Below are 25,048 nucleotides of genomic sequence, written 5' to 3' on the forward strand. Positions count from 1 at the left end.
GATAATTTAATGTTACCTTTGTATACATTTTAGACATCATATTGGTATTGTTTAAGGAGGCGAGGCGGGTAAAGCTATATAGTGTCGAATCACTCCATAACAACATCAAATATGTAATATCCGAGATCAATACCGCCTCCACTTTGTAACAGGTAGATTCTTAAAAAGAACTTGTTTGATCGGATGTATACATGTATGTACTGTACGATCATATGTGTAGATGTTTGTGTAGTCTATGGTATAACGGAATCTCTTATCAATAGTGGAACATATGTGAAAGAAATATTTTATTTTCAAGGAAATGGGTCAGTCAGAGTATATGCCATCTCTAAAATATGATATATACGCCTGTGTAATTTATGCGTTCCTTTCGTTTTTGCGCTTATATTCGGCATCAGTCATTGACAAGACGTACATACTGGTGGTAAAAACAATAGAACAAAATCACGAAGGGGCAATTTTAACCACGTCATATTTAAATACCACGTTGGCGTGTGCTAGTACATGTCACGTGCCCAAATGCATTTCCTACTCGTATGATTCTGCGACTCGTAAGTGCAAGACGTATTTGGAGGAGATTTGTTATAGGTTCGACGGCCAGATCTCATCTACACTCAAGTTCTACACACGAATAGTCGAACTCGGTCGTAAGTATAGCAAATGTATTATCTTTAAAATTTTAAAATCAATTTAGAAATGAATTTAAGGAAACATCAATACCTAAGATGTTATTACCTTAAATCCAATAACACTTTCTTATGGAAAAATTAGAAACACAAATCTGTTACATATCATTTATTGTAAATATCAACACGTGGGCTGTTACATGTCATTTTGTGTATCAACACCTGGACTGTTATACGTCATTTTGCGGACGTATCATCACCTGGGCTGTTACACGTCATTTTGTGTATGTATTAACACCTGAACTGCTACACGTCATTTTGCGTATGTATCAACACCTGGACTGCTACACGTCATTTTGTGTATGTATCAACACCTGGACTGTTACATGTCATTGTGTGTATGTATCAACACCTGGACTGTTACACGTCATTTTGTGTATGTATCAACAACTGGATTGTTACACGTCATTTTGTGTATGTATCAACATCTGGACTGTTATACGTCATTTTGTGTATGTATCAACACCTGGACTGTTACACGTCATTTTGTGTATGTATCAACAACTGGATTGTTACACGTCATTTTGTGTATGTATCAACATCTGGACTGTTAGATGTCATTTTGTGTATGTGTCAACAACTGGACCGTAACACGTCATTTTGTGTATGTGTCAACACCTGGACTGTTACATGTCATTTTGTGTATGTATCAACACCTGGGCTGTAACAAGTCATTTTGTGTATGTGTCAACACCTGGACCCTTACACGTCATTTTGTGTATGTGTCAACACCTGGACTGTTACATGTCATTTTGTGTATGTGTCAACACCTGGACTGTTATACGTCATTTTGTGTATGTATCAACACCTGGACTGTTATACGTCATTTTGTGTATGTGTCAACACCTGGGCCCTTACACGTCATTTTGTATATGTGTCAACAACCTGGACTGTTACATGTCATTCTGTGTATGTGTCAACACCTGGACCCTTACACGTCATTTTGTGTATGTGTCAACACCTGGACTGTTATACGTCATTTTGTGTATGTATCAACACCTGGACTGTTATACGTCATTTTGTGTATGTATCAACACCTGGACTGTTACATGTCATTGTGTGTATGTATCAACACCTGGACTGTTACACGTCATTTTGTGTATGTATCAATACGTGGACTGTTATACGTCATTTTGTGTATGTATCAACACCTGGACTGTTACATGTCATTTTGTGTATGTATCAACACCTGGGATGTAACAAGTCATTTTGTGTATGTGTCAACACCTGGACTGTTACACGTCATTTTGTGTATGTATCAACACCTGGACTGTTACACGTCATTTTGTGTATGTATCAACACCTGTTACAAGTCATTTTGTGTATGTATCAACACCTGGACTGTTATACGTCATTTTGTGTATGTATCAACATCTGTTACACGTCATTTTGTGTATGTGTCAACACCTGGACTGTTATACGTCATTTTGTGTATGTATCAACATCTGGACTGTTATACGTCATTTTGTGTATTTGTCAACACCTCGACTGTTATACGTCATTTTGTGTATGTATCAACACCTGGACTGTTATACGTCATTTTGTGTATGTATCAACACCTGGACTGGTACACGTCATTTTGTGTATGTATCAACACCTGGACTGTTATACGTCATTTTCTGTATGTATCAACACCTGGACTGCTCCACGTCATTTTGTGTATGTATCAACACCTGGACTGTTACATGTCATTGTGTGTATGTATCAACACCTGGACTGTTACATGTCATTGTGTGTATGTATCAACACCTGGACTGTTATACGTCATTTTGTGTATGTATCAACACCTGGACTGTTACATGTCATTGTGTGTATGTATCAACACCTGGACTGTTACATGTCATTGTGTGCATGTATCAACACCTGGACTGTTATACGTCATTTTGTGTATGTATCAACACCTGGACTGTTACATGTCATTGTGTGTATGTATCAACACCTGGACTGTTACATGTCATTGTGTGTATGTATCAACACCTGGACTGTTACATGTCATTGTGTGTATGTATCAATACCAGGACTGTTATACGTCATTTTGTGTATGTATCAACACCTGGACTGTTATACGTCATTTTGTGTTGAACTGTTATACGTCATTTTTGTATGTATAAATACCTTGGCTGTTTCTCGTCAGTTTTTTTTAATATATCAACACCTTAACAGTCAAATGTCTGTTGTTCTATTTTAGTCTTGAGAGGTTGTGGTGACATTCCAACGGGTTACTGTTCGGGAGTGTACACAATTAATCCTACCAATAACAAAACACTTGACGTGTTTTGTGATACGGATACTGCAGGTGGACCCTGGACGGTAAGGTGGTCAACGTGTGTCTTTTATATGTATTATAAGTATTTTGAAATATATGTTTAAGTTCATTAATTTTAAAATCTGCACTTCTAATTTGTCCTCTACCTATAAAGCCGGAATGACTATAGGCTTTCTCTCGTCCGTCTTGTCCTTTTGCGCGTCACGTTAATTTTTGTCAAGGCTCTAGCGGCTTCATTCTTGAGATATTTTGACAAGGTCACTGTTAATTTTTAGGGAACCGATTAGGCACATGGGTTGTTGTGTTATGTTGAAACCTAACACATCCCATACAACGGCCACGTTATCGATTTTGTGAATTATAGAACTGCTTTAATGTCGATTGTTTTTCCATAGGGAATCAATGTAGTGGCATAAGTAATAATGCATTACACATTAAGTATTTAAATGTACCAGTACTTCGATCGGTTCGCAGGCTTTTTTCAAGGTTATAACTGGTTCGTTAAGTACGAAAATTCGGGTGTTAATTGTTTTCCATGCTTAAGACATCTTAGTATCTTTTGTTTGGCTCACCTGTGAATTTTACCTGCTCCCCCACTGCATACTCGAAACAGTCTACCTAAAGTATGTCCTAATTTGACTCTGTTGCATATATGCGAAGAAAATAAAACATAATTATATACTTGATACAATAACAGATATTAATAAAAGAAATAATCAGGTCTGAAAGTGCCACTGATTAGAAACTAAAAGAAATGTACAAAGAACACACGATATAAAAACAGTTATGATGGTTGACTACACCGTGCTTCTTCAAAAGAGTTATTTTTTCAATGGAACTCGCAAGAGTTAGCTTTTCGTTTAACTTTTGTTTTTGTATGAAGCTCGCGATAATTCGCGGTGTTTTACCGACCGGAGATATCCATCAGAAGAGCTGATGATATGACAATGAAGTGTTTGTACTGATTATAGTTTTATAGCATAAATACACTTTATAACAAATCGGCAAGCTATTATCTCGTAACGAAGTATTTGTTGCACATGTGTAGTGAATAAAACCTTATCCAGTTAGTGATTTGGCTACAAAGCATGGGTATTTTTTTTAAAGCAACACAAAAATAGTAGCATCCCTGAAAAAATACAAAACACAATCCCTTATATTTACTAGAAAATGATTGAAATATATTTATTTCTACTAATTTGGGAGGTTTGTTACATTTCATATATGTTTTAATATGACAGAAAAGGGAAAAAGTGATTTAGAAAAAAGTCGTAGTAAACCTAGAGAAAGTTATATGATGGATACCATTTTTTTTAGTATTTTCCAGACAGTGTCATATTTGAGCGTATTTGGGATTTTTTTTGTAAAATAAACCATTAAATTACAGTAAAACTTGGATAAGTCGAAGTCGACGGGACCAAGCAAAATATTCGACTTATCCGATGGTTCGACTTATCCGTGTTTGTATACGGAGACAAAACCCGACTATCATCGGTTGTACGCAGAACAAGTGCTTGCATGATAACATAGTCGAAAATAAGCAATACATAATAACAAAGAAATTAATTAATTGTACATGATAACAATTATTCCTTTATCTAATAAACAATATTGTGCACAGTTACAGATAAAAACAAAGTTCATGCGTAAAATAGTCTTTGACATAGACACACGATTTACACACGGGAGTCGCAAATGACAGCATAATATTCTATGAAAACGTTACATATATTATAAGAATATAAATGTATATATTGTGCTCATATTATTTATCTTTAAATCCGTTTATATTGTTCTCCAATTTAACAATATTAAACATTAAACAGTCCGGAAAAATTGATCGACCGTACGCGTGCTGATTTTGTATCAAAGGTGAAGGCCGCGGTCAGTGTTTTATCGGCTGCATAATCATGCATTGCCACAATCTTTTGAACAGAGTAAAAACATCCCGCATATCATTGTTACTATTGCATCGTCGTATTCAGAATTTAGGCATATATAGATAAATCAATGACAGACAGGTATTTTTCTTGGCATTTTTCGATGGAAGATATGTAATTTATCGTTTACTTTTTCCTTATTTTTTTCGGCGGCCTTGTGCATCAAAACAGTAAACAGAACACATATTGGTTTGTAGACTAAAACGTGCACATTTTATTCTTAGTTATGTATACCTGAACGTTTTACTTCACCTGAGCACCTGTATAAACAATGGGATGATGCGTAACCGACAGCCGGAAACTAATAATAGGCTCTGTTTACACCGTTACGGGTGATCGGTCACACTCGGTCAATCAGACGAGGCCAGCAAATTTTACCTGAGACAGCATGACGCCTCGATGTTCGACACAAAAATGGAAATTTTGGTATAGTTTAGAAGGGAGGGACCACAAAATATATTCGACACAACCGCAGTATTCGATTCAACAGTGTTCGAGTCATCCGTGCTTAATTTACTAAGATAAAGAAGGGAAAAAATCGGGACCGAACGAAACGTTCGACTCATCCGATGTATTCGATTCAACCGTGTTCGACACAAGTGAGTTTTACTGTAATTATCTTTTTCCTTTCAAATTTTGACTCTTCATGACCTAGGTAGTCACTGAAAATGAAAGACAATTTTTCTATCCACAGTAAAATTTCGACTATTAGGTGTAGGCAACCACCTTAAAACAAATTATGAGCTAGATACAGTAGAGCCAAACAATGAGTTAAAAATCATACATCTTCCAATCGGTACTTAATTTTCACTGTTTGAAAATTTAACCCGTATTTCACAACAAATACGTAAAAAATATTTGAACTTATATTAATAAAACCACAGAAACAAAGAACAAGCAAAGCTTACCACCCAACCATCTCAAATAATTCCTTCATCATAGAAAAAGGAAACGATGATTACTATTTCTAAAGAGATAAAAGACTCTCCTAGATACTGCCCTAAAGATCTTACTATCTGCATATGCAAAACTATCAAGTGTATGATAAACATCAGGCTTGTGTGGTGTTAGGATGCGAATAATTTTATATCCCCACTTCAAAGTGTCTTTAGTTTTACTGGCGATCATTTGATAGACATTTGTGCGTTAGGCTTTTCGAAGAAGGAACAGACAGTTACAAACACTATGTGAACATACGGTATAATAACATACCTGCATGATATATACAAGGTCAATTGCCAAATTTAAATTTTCCTATCAGACAGAACGTGCCAAGCATGGAACGGAGCGGGGTTCATTTTATAAAATTGATAAAAATTATATCGATGCTCTACAGAGCCCTTATGTCATAATTATTTATTGGTCCACAGGAAAATCTTACTTTGCACATGTAAGACACGGTGCATCACTAGCGTCAGAGACTCGCTTTTGGAGCCTTCAAAGCTTCACCTCATCTGTGAGCCTCTATAATCAGCACAATACCTATTTTTTCATACTGTTAACATATACAAGACTTAACAGACGGTCGGTCTATACAAACATATTGGTAATATAGCCACAATTATATTTAAAGCTATATTATGTACCCTTTACATTTTTGTTTTCTTTAACATATTTCGTTTTTTTTTTTTTTGTTGCTTCGTTTTATGACCATATTTTGGCCGTAATGCCGTTTAGAGTGTTGATGAACCGTTAAGAATGTTATAACTAACCAACATACCTAAAAGATTGTAAACATTGAGTTTCTTTATATTGTTAATGTCAAGCGATTTAAAAAGATTTTTTCCGTCTATTCTTCAATAACCAGATGGCCCACTCGTTTCATGCTAACAAGGAACTCGATATATATTTTCTATGTTCAGAAATAAACATGTTCCATATACCATTTCTAACTTTAATATTTTCCAGGTTATAGCAAACAGGTACGACGGATCCGTGGACTTCTTCAGAACATGGAACGATTACAAAATCGGCTTTGGAAATTTAGAAGGGGATTTCTGGCTAGGTATTCTAAGTGTCCTTAATGTTGACAGTGGCTTACCGGTCTCAAGAAAAAAAAGAGCATCATTTAGTCGGCTCTTTTATGTCCCCTCAGTGGAAGACATTACAATAGCCTCGTAGTTAGACTCTCTGTAGGATTATATGTTGGTTACATAATGTGCATTATTCTCTTATTAAAAACCCCAATAGATTTTGGAACACCTCAGCCAGCTTTGGATTTAAGCGCGATGTCTCGATGAGTGCTCCCTGTCACCTTTATCAGAGACAAAGCCTGACGTATCGATCTCCACGCTTCTAAATCCAAAACTGTTCGATATCTTACAAGGGTGACAGAATGTATGATCAGACCTACACTTGTTGTGATATACACCAAACACCATGAAACATTCTTACTTACCAATCTGAAAAAATAATTGAAATACACTGGCAAATTACTTTAATACGGTGATAAATTACTCAAACATACTGATGGCGTACTCCAAGCAGTATTGTAGAACTTATTCTACACTGATAATCACGTTTTAAAAAAATAAGAGAAAATCATCAACCCTTCTTTATTCCATTCTTTTTACTGTTTACGTTGAAATTTCATCATTAAATTATTTTCATATTTAAATATCGTGTACGGAGCCTTACTGTCAAAATGTATCATCTATGATACTGTTTTGTTTTTTAAATGTCCATTTTATATACCAATTAAAGCTTCGTTGGTTTCTTTTGTCTGATAAAGATCAACGTGTAATTAAGATAAATTGTTAAAATAACCAGACAAATGTATTCCATTTTCATTAGGATTCGAGAACCTTCGCGTTCTGCTAGCCCAGGGTATGCAACTGCGAATCGAGATGGAAGCGACGGCCACAGGCATAAAGTATGTGGAGTACAGTACTTTCTACATATCTGACGAGGCATCCAAGTATGTGTTGACCATTGGTGGCTTTAGCTCTCCAGACGGACTGTGTAAGTTGACCTCCTCGCTCCATGTCCAGTTTAAGCATGCTTTCAGGACAATACTCAATCTATATTATACAGAACGTATTTTAGTTTCCAAGGGGGACTGTTTTATTTTCCAACATTGCCTGTGTTGCCATCTCTATTTTAAGTTGCCATCCAATTAATGTTGTCAAACCATCGAAAAAAATCGCTATCAGACATCTTTTGTTTTCTATGTAAATCATATTGTTTTCGTGAAGGAGAGCAACACGACCTTACTCTTTGTCTAACTGTTGTCTTCCGAAACAGAACAGCCCCATGCATTAGGTGGGGATAATGTCCCTTCTGTATATCTCTGCATGCTGTAAGAGAAAATGATTTCGGTGAAATGGCACAACAAAGCTCGCCCACATGGTGTCCTTATTCCAGTTGTAGAAACCGACATTAACGACCTTGTTGATAGGAAGTTAATAATATCTCACCAATCATTGATATCTTCGGTTAAACCCTAACCCTAACCCTAACCCTAACCCCAACCCTAACCCCATGGATATTCTACTGAATCATAGAATGTTCTACCCTGGTCGCAGGGTGATATGGAGGTTTATTTACCCAAATGTAACACATTTCTCGAGGATTCACCTGAGGGAAACATGACACAAGGGTACATATATCTGTATATCACCCTGAAACCAGTGGATTGAAGTGATAAGGATTAGTCCAAATATAAATAGAATTATAATTACAAATCCCTGTTATCCAAGTCGCTTGACTCATACGATTCAAAGGTAATCACTAGTTTTCTAAAAAAAAAAAAAAAAATAAAAAGTTGACGGGTACCTTTTCGATATTTTCAATCCGCAATTATCAGATGGATTTTGACAATAAAATCGTTTTGCCTCATTTGAATATACAAAAAAAAAAAAAAAAAACGTTTTTCAGTTCGTCTGACATTTGTAAACAATCAGAGACATTTTCGGGCAGATATTAGGGTCAACATGGCGGCTCTCACCAACTGATACATGAAGTAATCTCCCTCGAGAGGGGAATTATTCGATGTTTTGTCTTTCCGCCAGTTACGTTACTAATCATTGGCACTGCAAAAACAATGCCTTTTTAATTGCTTTTTCTCATTTTGCCCTGGCTGTAGTAACATCCCATATACCTTAAACAGAAAATATCGGAGGAAACCACCTTTGATCATGTTGGTCGCCTCACACAAAACACGAAAAGATGCAGAAGACATAATCCTGTCCCGCTTCATACTACATTTTTGTAGTTGCGATAGTTTGTCTGAGTAAATATAATGTTTCATCTACACTGATACGAATTGAAAAACTATTACCATATTTTACAGACGACGCCCTTGCATACCACAACGGGCGGCCTTTCTCCACCTACGACTACGACAACGACAGCTACCGTTGGAGCTGTTCTGGATCGGCCATAGGAGCTTGGTGGTATGGTCACTGCATGAACTCGAATCTGTTTGGATTGTATCGGTCGAGCTCCGCATACACCGCCATGGTCTGGAAATACTTCTACCTGAATGACACCATATATACAGTCGTTAAAACGGCAAGAATGATGTTGAAGCTTTAGAGCTACACTTTATGTCACCTATAACAGTAACCTCACAGACCACGCATCCATTTCGAACACAAGGGAGGTAATCCTAAATGACCTTAGCTGTTGATAGAAAGTTATCATTACACAAGGGAGACCATCCTAAATGGCCTTAGCTGTTGATAGAAAGTTATCATTACACAAGGGAGGCCATCCTAAATGACCTTAGCTGTTGATAGAAATTTATCATTACACAAGGGAGGCCATCCTAAATGACCTTAGCTGTTGATAGGACGTTAACTATACACAAGGGAGGCCATCCTAAATGGCATTAGTTTTAGATAGGAAATTAACAATACACAAGGGAGGCCATCCTAAATGACCTTAGCTGTTGATAGGAAATTAACAATACACAAGGGAGGCCATCCTAAATTACCTTAGCTGTTGATAGGACGTTAACTATACAGACCCAAAATCCTAACAGTGTCTGTTCCCCATAGGAAACCTGTCTCCGTAACTACGCTATGTACATGCGCAGATGATTTGATATCCAGAAGCTTGTTCCCGTGATCGCGAGTTCCCTAGTTACATTTGTATATATATGCACCCAATGATGTTGTCAATCTCGCACAGTGTTTAATTATGTAATCGACCATACTCACAGCTACATGTTCGTGTTATGACAGCATTGTATAGAGCATTGAGTACTCTTTGTTATGTATGTATCTATATAATCCTTGTTCTTTTTATTAATTTCGACCTAGAGTGTTAAATACAGTCTATACAACCTAGAGTGTTAAATACAGTCTATACAACCTAGAGTGTTAAATACAGTCTATACAATGCATTTCTGGTCTGTTTTGGTCCTTATGTCACTCCCTCTATATAGCAAATTACAACAAAATGTTGAAAACTCTCTTATCATAGGTGTATGTCTTTCATTGTACTGTTGAATCATGTTAACTCTGTATTTTCATGTATAGTTGTGACCCAAAATCTAAAGATTGTAGTTACATAGAAATTTGTAAATTATCTATTATTCACAATTGCTTATAAAATCCCGTGATATTAAATTAAATTCATACTTTGTATGCAGTCTACAAAAAAAAGGTGAACGTTAGATCTTAAAGAAATAAAATTGGCATGATAGGTATGGAACTTAATAATAACAATATTATCTGCCTTACTGAAACTCAAGTTTATAATGAATATCCAGTTTCCTGGACGTTCACATTGATTGTTTAGACCACAAATACCATTTAAGTACTTGGAATTTTTTTTTTTTTTTTTTGAAAGAGCTACACAGATAAGATGCCTTCATGTCAAATAAGGTAAAATTCAGGTCAATCTCTTGTGACAATGCACATGTCAAATTGACCTGAAATTAGCAAAATTGTCATTTTATGTCAAGACATTGACCTTGATTTGACCTGAAATTGACCGGATTTTTTTTCTATTTGAAAATCAGACGGAATGCGGGTCAATTTCAGGTCATTTTTTTACTTGAATTTGACAATAAATTATATTTGAAGTCAATTTTATAGATTGTTTTGTACTCAACAATGACTTCTGATAAGGTTTTCTCGTCTTATTTGTACCAATAGGAACAGTTACTATTAACGTAGTTTCTTCAGGAAGAAGGTAGCATGTCTACAGAATAAAACAGTGATATTCAAAGATGTAAATGTTTTAAATTCAACATGTCACAAGCTTTCTTATTGTAATTCTTCAGAAATAAAAAAAAAAAACATGTATGATACCCGTGGTCAGGTAACCATCACTCAGGCATGATAATGTCTGTACCGTGATAAATCTTCCTTTATAAATTATCAACCACAGTCAAGGTTCAACGTTCACTGAGGAGTGATTTGATTACATGTGAACGAATGGTCCGTTTCAATTTATTTGACTAGGCCTAGGAATGGTTATTAATTCATGATTTAATGATTTATAACATACCAGGCATAATATCGGATATTTATATTTTTATTTGTCAAACATCAAAATTTATATTATCATTTAAGGACACCGGTAATCGAATGTTGCGTACTGGCTTAACAGACATAAACAACAATTTTCTACTCCCAATTTCAAAAAGCAACCCCATTTGAGAATGTGAGAGTACTTATTTCGACCGCATGTACATCACTCGATATCCCAAAAGTTGGTCGAACCCGAGCGTCTGTGCCGCCTTTATGCATAGATATATATCAATGTACTTTATTGGAGTTATCGCCCTTAGAATTGCGATAATGGCTTCCAGAGTAAGGCAACTACCGGTTAAGGTAACAAATCATGGTTAGAGAGGATCACAGTTGTAAACACCACCATATCTTCTGTGTATCAACATGTCAAAGTTTTCATTGAAACTAGCTCAAGTCACAGCGGGTCGGTACCAGAGAATTTCTTACAGTCTGTAGATATGTATTTTGACCTAGTAACCTAGTATGCATAATATTCTGAACAATATATAGCATATACCCCGAGTACTGTATATTCGTCACCAAGCATTGTACAACATAGACATAGTTGTCCAATCGGATGTAACCTCCTTCGACAATCTTAATACTAGAAAGAACACGCAAAAAATCTTTCTGGAAAGTCTGGTGTTGGGCACAAAGGAAAGACGAGTTGAATTAAAGCCTTTAGGTTACGCTAGTTATGCTACTTGCGGTTTTCTGTTCAATCATTAGAACACCTGACAAGTCAGAAAGGACTTCGCTGTTGGCCTGAACCTTAAGAGTAAATGTAATAAGTATAGTAATAATATGACATTAAACAGTTAGATATATTCCATAAATGTTAATCATTTCAGAAATTTGAATCTTGACTGTATCTTTGAGTAATTTAGAGTTCGGAGTCAAATAAGGATTTTTCTATTGTTAAAATCCCGGATGGCTAACAAGCAACCACTTTCAATCTGCCGAGACATTACCAAGCAGAACTAGTATTTCGTCAAGTGAAATTTTAAATACATACTCCATTTATACCTATCAATATTCTGCAAAGGAGAAAAACATAAATGACAGACAACCTCAAATATGTGATGCGATACCCTAATTAGTTTGTTTTCCTCAACTTAATTGATATTCTGATTAATTTGTACAACATATATCTAGAGTGTCAAAAAAGCACGTGTAAAAATTATGTATACACCTATTATTATGTTATGGTCAAGTGTCGCGAAAACAGATCTATCTTATAAATATTTTATATATTTACGGACACTAATAGTATGAATCAGCTAATGTTGAAAAGTAATGGTTTGATATGTTTGGTCTTCAAGATAGCATCGAGGATAACTAGATACGCACAATGTATTTGAGAGATTGTGTATACCCACATACAGAGATCGTATATACACAAGCATGTATCCTTTTTCACACAGCGACACATAAATGTAAACGCTAACATAACAGGTACGCACAAAGAACTAAACTTGTGATCATAATCATACACTTTGTAAATGTATATATTATGCACTTTTCTTCCTTATATTACCCAAGTCCGAGTTCGAAATCCACGTTGGGAAGTTGCCTGGTACTGATCGTAGGTCATTGTTTTTTCTCCAGGTAGTCCCGCTTTCCTTCACTTCCAAATCCAGGCAAAAGTTACGAAGCTTTGTTAAACGATACCCTAGGCTTGCCATGCTGGTAGGGCTCTTCCCCACCGCTTGAAAGTTTGGGACACTGAGTGTTCTAATCAGCAATAAGTTGATAAATATATTTAACATCTTACCATCGATCTGATATATTCACCTGTTTACCATTCATAATTATATCCTACAGGGATTGAATAGGTTTTTTTTTTTTTTTTTTTTTACATTTTCATGGCGGCTATGAATAGCAATAGCTAGTAGACGCCATAAAAATGGGAAAAAAATTCAATTCATATATTTACATAAAGGTGATTTGAAGGGAAAAAATGATAATAATTAAGATAAAAAACAGAGCTGTTGTAAAAAATTTTAACTTTTGATTTCTATATAAGACAATATGGTAAATTAATTGAACAGCCAGTGATCCCGCTAACGCACCAGCGTTTATTATTCATTTTACATTTTAGTCAATTTGTGTCTATGAACCTGACACCTATTTAACAGAAGTATGGACGCAGGCAAGGAGTTACCTTTTTATCAATATCCAAGATATCGTCTATGAAAATGACCATTTTACTTTAAAACAACGTTTGATAAATGATATGTTATATGTATATTATGTATATATTTTGAATAGTAATTTTATGCATATTGTGTGACAAAATTCTTCAATAAAAGTTTTAAAATGTTGAAAATCTGTTGACATCGCCAGAGTTATCAAAACGCACAATCGTCCTGTTCCAGGTGTTGCTTATCAACATGATAGGTACAAATTCCTGTGTCCTCTCCTTCCTTTAATTTAGCAGCGAATTTCTGGTTGTTCTTGAGCATTCTAATATTTCGAAGATTATTTTCTTCGGAATCCTTGCATTAAAACAAACCAGTATTGCCGGACTTCTTTCGATGGCCCTAATCAGAGAACCTTTCTCGGTCCTTCTTCTTGAGTTCCATGGCCACCACAATTATCCAATCAGGCTTTGACTATTTTTATCTTTATCTTCTTCCATGCTTGTCTTACAATGTGATAAGATTGTTCAGAGATTCAAAACAATATCAGATTGTTTTCTTTCTCCTTTATTTCCTTGATTTCAGATATTATTTCATCTCTAGTCTGCTGAAGTTGACCGGTTTTAAGTATTTCTGAACTTTTTCCTAGCAATGTTTTGAACGTCAGACCTTTCGCAGTTCATTTTTATCTGCCGCTCAGGTTCTACAATATGTGCTTCATATTCGTTCATTATTTCCTCGCAGTTCTATTAAATATTTTTATCAGAAAGTTTTGTTTTCAACCGCCACTCTACAAGATGGACAGAACTACATACCGTGTGATTTTGATAGAATTGTATGCTTCTCCGTTTGTCAATGCCCGGACACTCAATGGGGAAGAGATCATGATATTGCTTACATTCCATCGTTTTTGGCGTATTTTGGAACAAAGTTTGCTGTTTCTCTGTTATTCTTTTCCTCTGTCCAAACATCTTTGAAAGATTCCTCTGACGTAGAGTTCTGTTGTTTGGCTCTCGACAGTGAAGACGAGTTTGCTCTGGTTGACACTGCGCCTCCGTGACATCGTGTGCTTCTAGTGTTGCTGTTTGTCATTTTTACAGATATTCCCCTTCATAAAACCTTTTGATTATACTATACAGATAGAACATTATCTATAAATCAATTTCATACTAAATATACCATCATTTCTCGCATACCTTGGTAAATATTGATAAACAATTCGTCCGTGACTATGGATCTTCCTCGTATGTCTGTATAACTGGCGTGACGTCACCGATGTTATTTATTTTTTAAGCATTTTGTAAAAAAAAAAAAAAAAAAATCCTTCCGACATGTTGAATGCCTTCCATATTTAATCGAGCTTTATCACATACCCAAACATCCGTAAATGACCATCGCTGTAAATTATAATCATGACGTTAAAGATACGATTTGTTACACGACCGATAGTAACAAAGCATAGCTTGTAACAAAATGACCCAATATGCTCCAATCTCATTGTTCTTTTAACATTACTTTTGACATTTTCTTTGAGTTAATAGCTTCTATGTCAATTATTTGATTTTTTTTTATTAAAACGCTTCTATCCTATCTATAATATCGCGTCTGACGAAGACATTTAACACTTAATTCAGTACTGTTCTCAAAATGAGAGATACGTTTGTTGTCGCGGTTGTAAAGATGTCTTAAGGAGATACATTGAAACTATGATATCTGATGGAAACATAAGACTTCCTCGGGTTAATTGGATGATTATGATCAAGAGATTTGCACGTGGTTCAAGAATTATCAGAAACGAAAGCCACAACCTGAAGATCAAAACGTTGGTACTGATGATGAAACGTGAAGAAACATCCCATTTTTACCCATAAGGAATATATTATAAGACCAGTCTTCTCACGTAAAATGCACACATGTATGCAGAGTTTCAATAGAAACTCAACCATTTTCCCAAGGGCACAAAACGTTAAAATTCGCACTGATGGAAGACAAATATTGGCTTCCAAGCTAGCTTCCAGTTTTCTTCAAAAGGCCAAAGATCTTTTTGAGATATCACATATACTATCAAAGCCATTGTCTTCTTTACTCGATTATGCAAAACACATCTTGCATCCATCCTTTCAATTGATTTCATCGCGGCACTCAATGGAATCCAAAAACCCATATATGTTAGAACAAAAGAACGAGACGCAAAGAATGGGGCGCTGGATGCAAGATGAACGCACTCCTTAGTGTTCACAGCACCCTAAGCTTAGCGTGTAAATGATAAGCCTGACTATTATTAGAAGGGTCAAGTCGCTCTTTGTTAAACTAGATGCTACTGCGGATAATTTTGACTTTCCAAAGTTGGATATTGACTACCTTATGACAACATACTGTGGCACGTACCTAAATCACTGGCAGCAGGCTTTATCAGTGAGCACCTCAGTGATAATTAAGACTACAGGATCTGGATCTATCAACACTCATGGCACATTGTACGATGTCAGATCCACTCGAGGTATATGAAGAGTGTAAAGTACACTGTTCTGATCCAGCTTTGCCAGTGTCCTACTTGACAGAGAACCATGGGGTTATTTGCCAACGTAGCCGGTATCCTATACTATTTAGGATACGATATCCATTTGGAAACGTGCACGTCTTTGCATTCAAAATTCCAAAAGGTGTTTTAGCACCCTCATGCCTCAGGGCCATTTAAAGACGTGCCAGGTTTCTGAGGTGGAGGAAAACCGGAGTAGCCGGAGAAAAACCACCGGTCATAACCCGGAGAAAAACCACCGGCCTACGGTCGGTACCCGGCAACTGCCCGACGTGGGTCGCGAACTCTTGATCCAGAGGTGGAGGGCTAGTGATAAAGTGTCTGTACACCTTAACCACTCGGTCACTGCGGCCCCTTCTGAGGCCATTTGAAACCTTACTTTTGGGTTATGAAGCTGGGACACCTTTCAAAATACACTAAGAGTCGTATCAGTTCCGCAAAAACAATCTATCTACGTCTGTGGTTTGACGAGTTTTTAACATATGTCGGACGAGGCCTTTAGGGAAATACATAATTTTTCATTCTTATTTATTTTTTGGATGGTTGTATATAGCATTATGATCCCCTTCTCTTAAAGCAGAGCTTATGAAGATTTTTTTATATATATTTGCATTGTATTGGGAGGTACTTTCCAAAAAGAGCAAACAAAGTAATATAGACCTCCTGTTACAAGCCTATTTAAAAATTGTTTTTATTTATAAAAAAATGATCAAGAGAGGAATCGTATATTGATCAATACCAACTTTACATAGCTCTACCTATGTAAATATTTTAGACATACGAGTGCATTGGTGTTGTTCATGGAGGTGCGGCGTATCAACAGTGTCGAATCACTTTGCTCAAACATTGCATATTTAATATCACAGATCTATACCACTTCCACTTTGTAACAGGTACATTTTAAGAAGAACTCGTTTGATCGGATGTATATATGATGCACAATACGAGTAGTATATGGTATAACGGAATATCTTACCAATAGTGAGGCAGATGTGAAAGAAATATTCAATTTTATAAGGAAACGGGTCAGTTAGAGTATAGGCCTCCTCAAAAATATGATATATACGCTTGTGTGGTTTATGCATTGCTTTCGTTTTTGCGATTATAGTCGGCATCAATCATTGACAAGACATACATACTGGTGGTGAAAACAATAGAACAAAATCACGAAGGGAAAATTTTAACCACGTCATATTTAGAAACAATGTTGGCGTGTGCTAGTACATGTCAATTGCCCAAATGCATTTCCTACTCGTATGATTCCGCAACACGTGAGTGCAAGACGTATTCGGAGGAGGTTTGTTATAGGTACGACGGACAGATCTCACCTACACTCAAGTTCTACACACGAAGAGTCGAACTTGGTCGTAAGTATAACAGGATGGCACTGAGTCTCGTGATGTCAATATGTCTAAATAATCTCTATTATATACCATCTCATTTTATTCATATTTGATATACACCAACATGAAAGAAGGGTGACCGAAGTTTTATCAATAATCCTTAAACTAGGAAAACGCATCATTATCTTGAATCTTGTAATATAAATCTAAACATAAATTTCAGGGAAAGTCCATAACTAAGACGTTATAACCTAAAAACCAATAAAACTTTCCCATGGAAAAGTTGATAAAGGCTGTTACACGTCATTTTGTGTATGTACACAGTATCAACACCTGGGCTGTAACAAGTCATTTTGTGTATGTATCAACACCTGTTACACGTCATTTTGTGTATGTACACAGTATCAACACCTGGGCTGTAACTCGTCATTTTGTGTATGTATCAACACCTGTTACACGTCATTTTGTGTATGTACACAGTATCAACACCTGGGCTGTTACTCGTCATTTTGTGTATGTATCAACACCTGTTACACGTCATTTTGTGTATGTACACAGTATCAACACCTGGGCTGTTACTCGTCATTTTGTGTATGTATCAACACCTGTTACTCGTCATTTTGTGTATGTATCAATACCTGTAACAAGTCATTTTGTGTATGTACACTGTATCAACACCTGGACTGTTACTCGTCATTTTGTGTATGTATCAATACCTGTTCCACGTCGTTTTGTGTATGTATCAATACCTGTTCCACGTCGTTTTGTGTATGTATCAATACCTGTTCCACGTCGTTTTGTGTATGTATCAACACCTGGGCTGGTGCATGTCTTTTTTTTCTGTTTAAGTCTTGAGTGGTTGTGGCGATATCCCCGCGGGCCGCTGTTCTGGAGTGTACACCATCACTCCTACTAATAACAAAAAGTTTGATGTGTTTTGTGATATGGACACTGCTGATGGACCATGGACGGTAAGGTGGTCTGGATATGTCTGTAACATGTATTAAAAGTTTAGAAAAATGTAATTTGATGGTAATTTATAAATATTATGGTATACATGTCTAATTAGTCCTGATTAAAATGTGGAATGTAGGCTTTCTCTCCGTGCGTCTTGTACGTATATACGTAACGCCAATGTTTGTCAACTCTCCAGCGGCAAGATTCTTTTAGGAAATTTGAAAAAAAAACACTGTTAATATTTATAGCAGCCGATTGGGAACAAGCATTGCTTTAGAAATAATATGCTTGTTTTTTTATGTTAAACCAAACACATCCAAAACAACGGCAACGCTATCGATTTTGTGAGTTCTGGTACTGTATACTTGTCGATGTTTTATCATTGGGGAATAAATTTAGTGGCCTTACTAAAACAGAAACAACATAACACATCAAAAATTTACCGACGTACTGGTGCCTTGATCGTATCTAGAGTTATCTCAAAGGTTAACTGATCTGGTGCGACAAGTCACGTGTTATTTGTTTTTTTATGTTTCACGTTTTAGTATGTTTTGATCTTCTTGCTCAGCCGTGGATTTTTACTGTTGTATCAATTGTATGATCAAAATACTGAGCGTTAAGACTCTCGAAAGAAAAAAAGAAAAAAAAAAACTTTTCAGTGTAAAATGGCTGAGGGCAAACTGCACGTCAGAAAAGGCAACTGATATTGTGGAGCCCCTTGGTTGTGGTTTTTCATTTGCCTCCTAAACAGGGGCGTTGGGGAGCCCAATAATAAGGTCAACTATATGCCAATGCATGTTGACTGCAGAAGGTATCTTAAAGCGGGCCCTATGAAGAATCGGGCATTTTCTTCCGTATCTTCTATAAAGGGGACACTAAAGAGACCAACATATATATTCTGCATCACTTTGCGTCTAAAATATTTCCTTTCTTTACTGACTAATGTATTTCTGCTCATTCTTTGGGACTTCAGATGTCTTTCTGACATCCGTCCTCATATGACCCTGACTGTTGGTGTCTCCTTGATATCCGACCTCATATGACCCTGGCTGTTGATGTCTCCTTGACATCCGACCTCATATGACCCTGGCTGTTGGTGTCTCTTTGACATCCGTCCTCATATGACCCTGGCTGTTGGTGTCTCTTTGACATCCGTCCTCATATGAACCTGGCTGTTTGTGTCTCATTGATATCCGACCTCATATGACCCTGGCTGTTGGTGTCTCCTTGACATCCGACCTCATATGACCCTGGCTGTTGGTGTCTCCTTGACATCCGACCTCATATGACCCTGGCTGTTGGTGTCTCCTTGTCATCCGACCTCATATGACCCTGGCTGTTGCGAGGACGATAAAGACCTACAATTAAAAACTACTTTTGGGGTTTTCTGATTTTAAGCGCAAGTAACAATATTAACTTATCGACGTCAAAACACTTCTTTAGTACCAATCAGAAATATTACTATCAGTACCGTAAATGACTAAATTATAATAAAATTTAACTGTATTGTATTTGGACTGAGCTAAAGACACACAAGAGATATAAACACATTTTATTTGAGATAAAACCAAAGTAGAATTTTTTAGTATTATTCAGATGTTTCGTCTCTGTAGGACTTGTCAGCGATGCAAAGGCCTTTAGTGTTAATATGTATGAAGCAACGAAGGAACTCGGAAAACGTCAAAATCAGGATGAAGTACAATAGCACCTTAACTCAATCAAATAACCTTCAATAAGGGAGTTCAAGTCGAGTTAAGGTAAATCTCGGGGACGAAAATCTACCGGAAGTGTCTACCATCTTTAATCTCAAAATAATTTACCAAGAGCACATACATTAAAAAGCAGTACCGTAGATTACTAGAATAGAATACAATTCAACTGTACTGTATTTGGACTGAGCTAAAGACATTAAATATATAAGCATATTTCACTTGAGAGTCAGACAGAACCAAAACATGACTGATAATAATTTTACTACACAACTTTCCCTAAATTTGTCATGCTATGTGCTGCTGAGTTATTGAACATGCATGACCACCTGGGCCCAGTTGTTCAAAAGGTGATTAGCTTAATCACTTGATTAGTGAAATCTTCATTTCTCTTTTACTTCAAAATCTCTTTACGTATATTCCTTAAAATGGGCAGGTAGGAATAGATAGACGAGTGTTATACTTTCATAAAATTTTGTCAAGTTAGTTTTAATAGAAATAATTTGATCGGGGTTTTGAAATTGTTAAACTCTGATTAGCCTAATCACCTTTTGAATAACTGGGCGCAGGTAATGAAAGCTGGTGGCGCTATAAAAAAGGCTTTGTCACTTCCAAAAAGTTATTCTAAACAACATTCATTGTAACTAATTGTTTAATGCCACAGTGACAAAAAATGGAATATGTATGAAGACATCAAATCACACTCGATTTAAGCAATTATCGGTGGATGATCTCCCTGTCCTTGCCCGCTTAGGGCCAATATGAAATTATAACACATTCTTACCTATGGAAACACGAGTGCCGACCTCAGTACATTGAAATAAATCATTCACGGTTAAACAACTTTTGTTAGGTTGCATTGATTTGCAACAAACAAGAAAACGTTTATGTTACAATTTCTTTTTAAACTGTTCACAAATACCACATTACAAAAGCTGTCAACTCCTTATACAAAATTTGAGAATCATAGCCACATTTATAATATGAAATTATATGCGTGACTGTTCCTACATACTTCGTTTCTTTGTTGTGTTGTTTTATGACCATATTTTTGCCCTAATGACGTTAAGAGTATTGATTGACCGTAAAGAATGTTATAATTATCTAACATATCTATAAGATAGTAAACATTGATTTTTGTATTGTTAATGCCAAACGATTTAAAAAGTTGTGTTGTCCTTTCTCAAATAATGATCAAATGTCCCGCTCGTTTCATGATATATATATACACTATTGCAGAACACTGAAATATATCAAAAATACCAAAAAAGTCTCGTTTTTCACGAAAATTTTCATTTTTTTTTCTATATCAATATATATAATCGAGAAATATCCTCGTAACATATACCATTTCCAACTTTCATGTAGGTTGTCGCCAACAGATACGACGGATACGTGGACTTCTTCAGAAAATGGAACGATTACAAGGTCGGCTTTGGAAATTTGGAAGGCGATTTCTGGCTAGGTATGTCAACACAATAGTGACCTTGATGTTGACAGTGGCTTACAGGTCTCAGAAATAAGAGCTTTATTTAGTTGTCTCTTGTATGTCCCCTCAGTGGAAGGCAATACAATAACCCCGCAGTTAAACTCTCCGTGCGATTATATATGTAATTGGTTACACAATGTAGCAGGAAATATTCACCCCGCGAATTTAAATCGCTAAACAGGTATTTAATGTATTGGAAAATCACTCAAATATACTAATAAATAACCCCAAAATGATGATGGCTTACTCCAATTTACTGAAAAACCGCACTAATATGATGATAAAATGCTCAAAAAAAGGCTAATAACCTACTACATCATAATAATACATTAATAGCTTCTTCCCATATACTGATAAATAAATCATGAAGATGCATGCAGATAAATTACTTCAACACACTGATAAATTACTCCAGCACACTGATAAATTACTCCAGCACACTGATAAAGTATTCCAATACTCTGATAAAGTATTCCAGCACACTGATAAAGTATTCCAGCACACTGATAAATTACTCCAGCACACTGATAAATTACTCCAGCACACTGATAAATTACTTCAGCACACTGATAAATTATTCCAACACACTGATAAAGTATTCCAACACACTGATACAGTATTCCAATACTCTGATAAAGTATTCCAACACACTGATAAAGTATTACAATACACTGATAAAGTATTCCAACACACTGATAAAGTATTCCAATACTCTGATAAAGTATTCCAATACACTGATAAAGTATTCCAGCACACTGATAAAGTATTCCAGCACACTGATAAATTACTCCAGCACACTGATAAAGTATTCCAGCACACTGATACATTTCTCCGACATACTGATAAATTACTCCGGCACACTGATAAATTACTCCAGCACACTGATAAAGTATTCCAGCACACTGATAAATTACTCCAGCACACTGATAAATTACTCCAGCACACTGATAAATTACTCCAGCACACTGATAAAGTATTCCAATACTCTGATAACGTATTCCAATACTCTGATAAAGTATTCCAATACTCTGATAAAGTACTCCAATACTCTGATAATGTATTCCAATACACTGATAAAGTATTCCAATACACTGATAAAGTATTCCAGCACACTGATAAAGTATTCCAACACACTGATAAAGTACTCCAATACTCTGATAACGTATTCCAATACTCTGATAAAGTATTCCAACACACTAATACATTTCTCCGACATACTGATAAATTACTCCAGCACACTGATAAATTACTCCAGCACACTGATAAATTACTCCAGCACACTGATAAATTACTCCAGCACACTGATAAAGTATTCCAATACTCTGATAAAGTATTCGAATACACTGATAAAGTATTCCAATACTCTGATAAAGTATTCCAATACTCTGATAAATTACTCCAGCACACTGATAAAGTATTCCAATACACTGATAAAGTATTCCAATACACTGATAAAGTATTCCAATACTCTGATAAAGTATTTCAATACACTGATAAAGTATTCCAATATATATACTAATATATGAAATTTAACCGTGGGATTGTTTCTTCTATAAAGATCAGATTGTTATTCAGATACCTTGTCAGGTTAATCACAAAAACGTATGCCATTTTCATTAGGATTCGAGAACCTTCGAGTCTTGCTTGCTCGGGATATGCTGCTTCGGATCGAGATGGAAGCGACGGCCACAGGCATAAAGTATGTGGAGTACAGCACGTTCTACATATCTGACGAGACATCCAAGTACGCGTTGACCATTGGTGGTTTTAGCTCTTCAGACGGACTGTGTAAGTTGACCTCCAAGTTTCATGTCCTAGTTAAGCGTGCTATCAGCACAATTCCCAAACATTATTATACAGGGTGGTTTTAGTTAGCCAGAAAGACCGCCTTTATTTAAGGTTTTCATTCAATACAGTTTTGCATACCATCAAACAAAACCGAGGGAAACATGACACATTAAATAATAAACCTTCATATCACTCTGAGACCATGGTATAAAATCATCCGGCGTACCTAAAAGAGATATGAAAGATGATGATACTTAGCCCACCTTTATTAAATGGATTTTGACTATTGAAGAATGTTATTGCTACATATTGAAAAGTACTGGAGGGATATTCCGCAAACTTCACATATATATATTATCTTGGCCCCTCATTGTACCTCGTCAATTTTGATTTTGAGAGAGAAAAAAATGGCTGATAGGTGGCCATTTGGGATTTTGACGATTGAAAATGGTTGTAGTCATTACTCGAAACTATGATTTACAACTTCATCATTTTATGTAATGTAACCACGTCGCAAATTAATGACCTTATCAAAAGGTTTCACAATACCTTACAATTTGTCTCTTTTTTAAGTATGTGAGAAATATATTCAAGCATAGGCCAGTACCATGGACTAGGATACCTCAACCTTCCTGTTAGGGTTTGGCCGATCCAGCATTGTGTTGATCAGCCAAACTCTTTCACTCGAGTTGAGATATCCCCGAACAAGAAACAGGCCAATGTAAGATTACATCATCCTCAAATTTCGGACATCTTTGATTTAAGGAACTGATTTTTGTATTAGAGTAATGCTTCACAAATTTCCCATGTAGGTTCCTCATTGGTACCTCAGTTTACCGATCCAATTTTGTCATCTTAGATGTTGACAGTTTATGTTCGATATCTCTGCTTCTGTAAGACGCCAGCATAATGTATCCGATAGTTTGTCTGAGAAATTATAATGTTTCATTTACACCGAAACGTAAACATACCACCCGTATTTTACAGTTGACGCCCTTGAATACCACAACGGTTTGCCTTTCTCAACCATCGACATCGACCATGACAACTACCCAGGTAACTGTTCTGGTGTGGCCAAAGGAGCTTGGTGGTATGATTACTGCCTGGACTCCAATCTGTTTGGATTGTTTCAGGCAAGCGACACATACGAATCCATGGTTTGGAAATACTTCTATCAAAATGGCACCAGGTATACAGCCGTAAAAACGGTCAGAATGATGTTGAAGAAACCTTAGAACTGCTGTTGATGCATTCAACCACCGACGATATTAACATCTGTAAGTTGATTAAGGCCCTTCTTCACATGATCACGATTTCCGTGACAGATGCCGACAATTGACAGTGAAATTATCACAACGTTTCGGAAGATGCAAGTATATGGAGACCATGAGGAAGTTTTATGATCGCAATTCGGAATGTTATATATACCATTTATTAAAGGGAGACAACCCCATTCAGAAAATGAAGATTATATGGTTTCCTCAACGGAAATAACGACCTTCGGCCAAGACCTATCTGGAATTTTCTGGAAGAGAGGTGTGTCATAATATTTTGTTCTCAAGTGTTTATTGCCATGTGATTGTTTACAAGAAGCGTGTTGGAGCATTCCAGAAAAGAGATGGTTAAAAAATGTAATTGAAAGTTTTGGCAATATAGTATAGATGTAAATACCACGAGAGGCAAATTGTTATTCGGAACTGACTTTCAAGGAGACTTATATGAATTA

The 25,048-nt window shown here is 36.2% G+C and overlaps 1 protein-coding gene across 1 annotated transcript; it reads left to right on the forward strand.

Moving 5' to 3' along the window:
- Positions 1-301: 301 nt before the first annotated feature.
- LOC117318037 lies at positions 302-24,661 on the forward strand. Its single transcript, XM_033873038.1, has 10 exons — positions 302-305; positions 2,875-2,996; positions 6,801-6,897; positions 7,686-7,853; positions 9,184-9,286; positions 15,786-15,997; positions 18,229-18,350; positions 21,414-21,510; positions 23,155-23,322; positions 24,456-24,661. The coding sequence occupies exons 1-10, from the start codon at positions 302-304 to the stop codon at positions 24,659-24,661; spliced, it is 1,299 nt and encodes a 432-aa protein (XP_033728929.1).
- The last annotated feature ends 387 nt before the right edge of the window (positions 24,662-25,048 follow it).

Source organism: Pecten maximus, chromosome 19 (genome assembly GCF_902652985.1).
Source record: "Pecten maximus chromosome 19, xPecMax1.1, whole genome shotgun sequence".
Taxonomy (NCBI): Eukaryota; Metazoa; Mollusca; class Bivalvia; order Pectinida; family Pectinidae; genus Pecten; species Pecten maximus.

What these genes read in the sequence shown, in the direction of transcription:
- LOC117318037 (XM_033873038.1), top strand. An exon ending in TAGCTCTCCAGACGGACTGT is followed by an intron (nt 7,854 to 9,183) that starts GTAAGTTGACCT and finishes CATATTTTACAG; the next exon opens with ACGACGCCCTTGCATACCAC. An exon ending in TAGCTCTTCAGACGGACTGT is followed by an intron (nt 23,323 to 24,455) that starts GTAAGTTGACCT and finishes GGATTGTTTCAG; the next exon opens with GCAAGCGACACATACGAATC.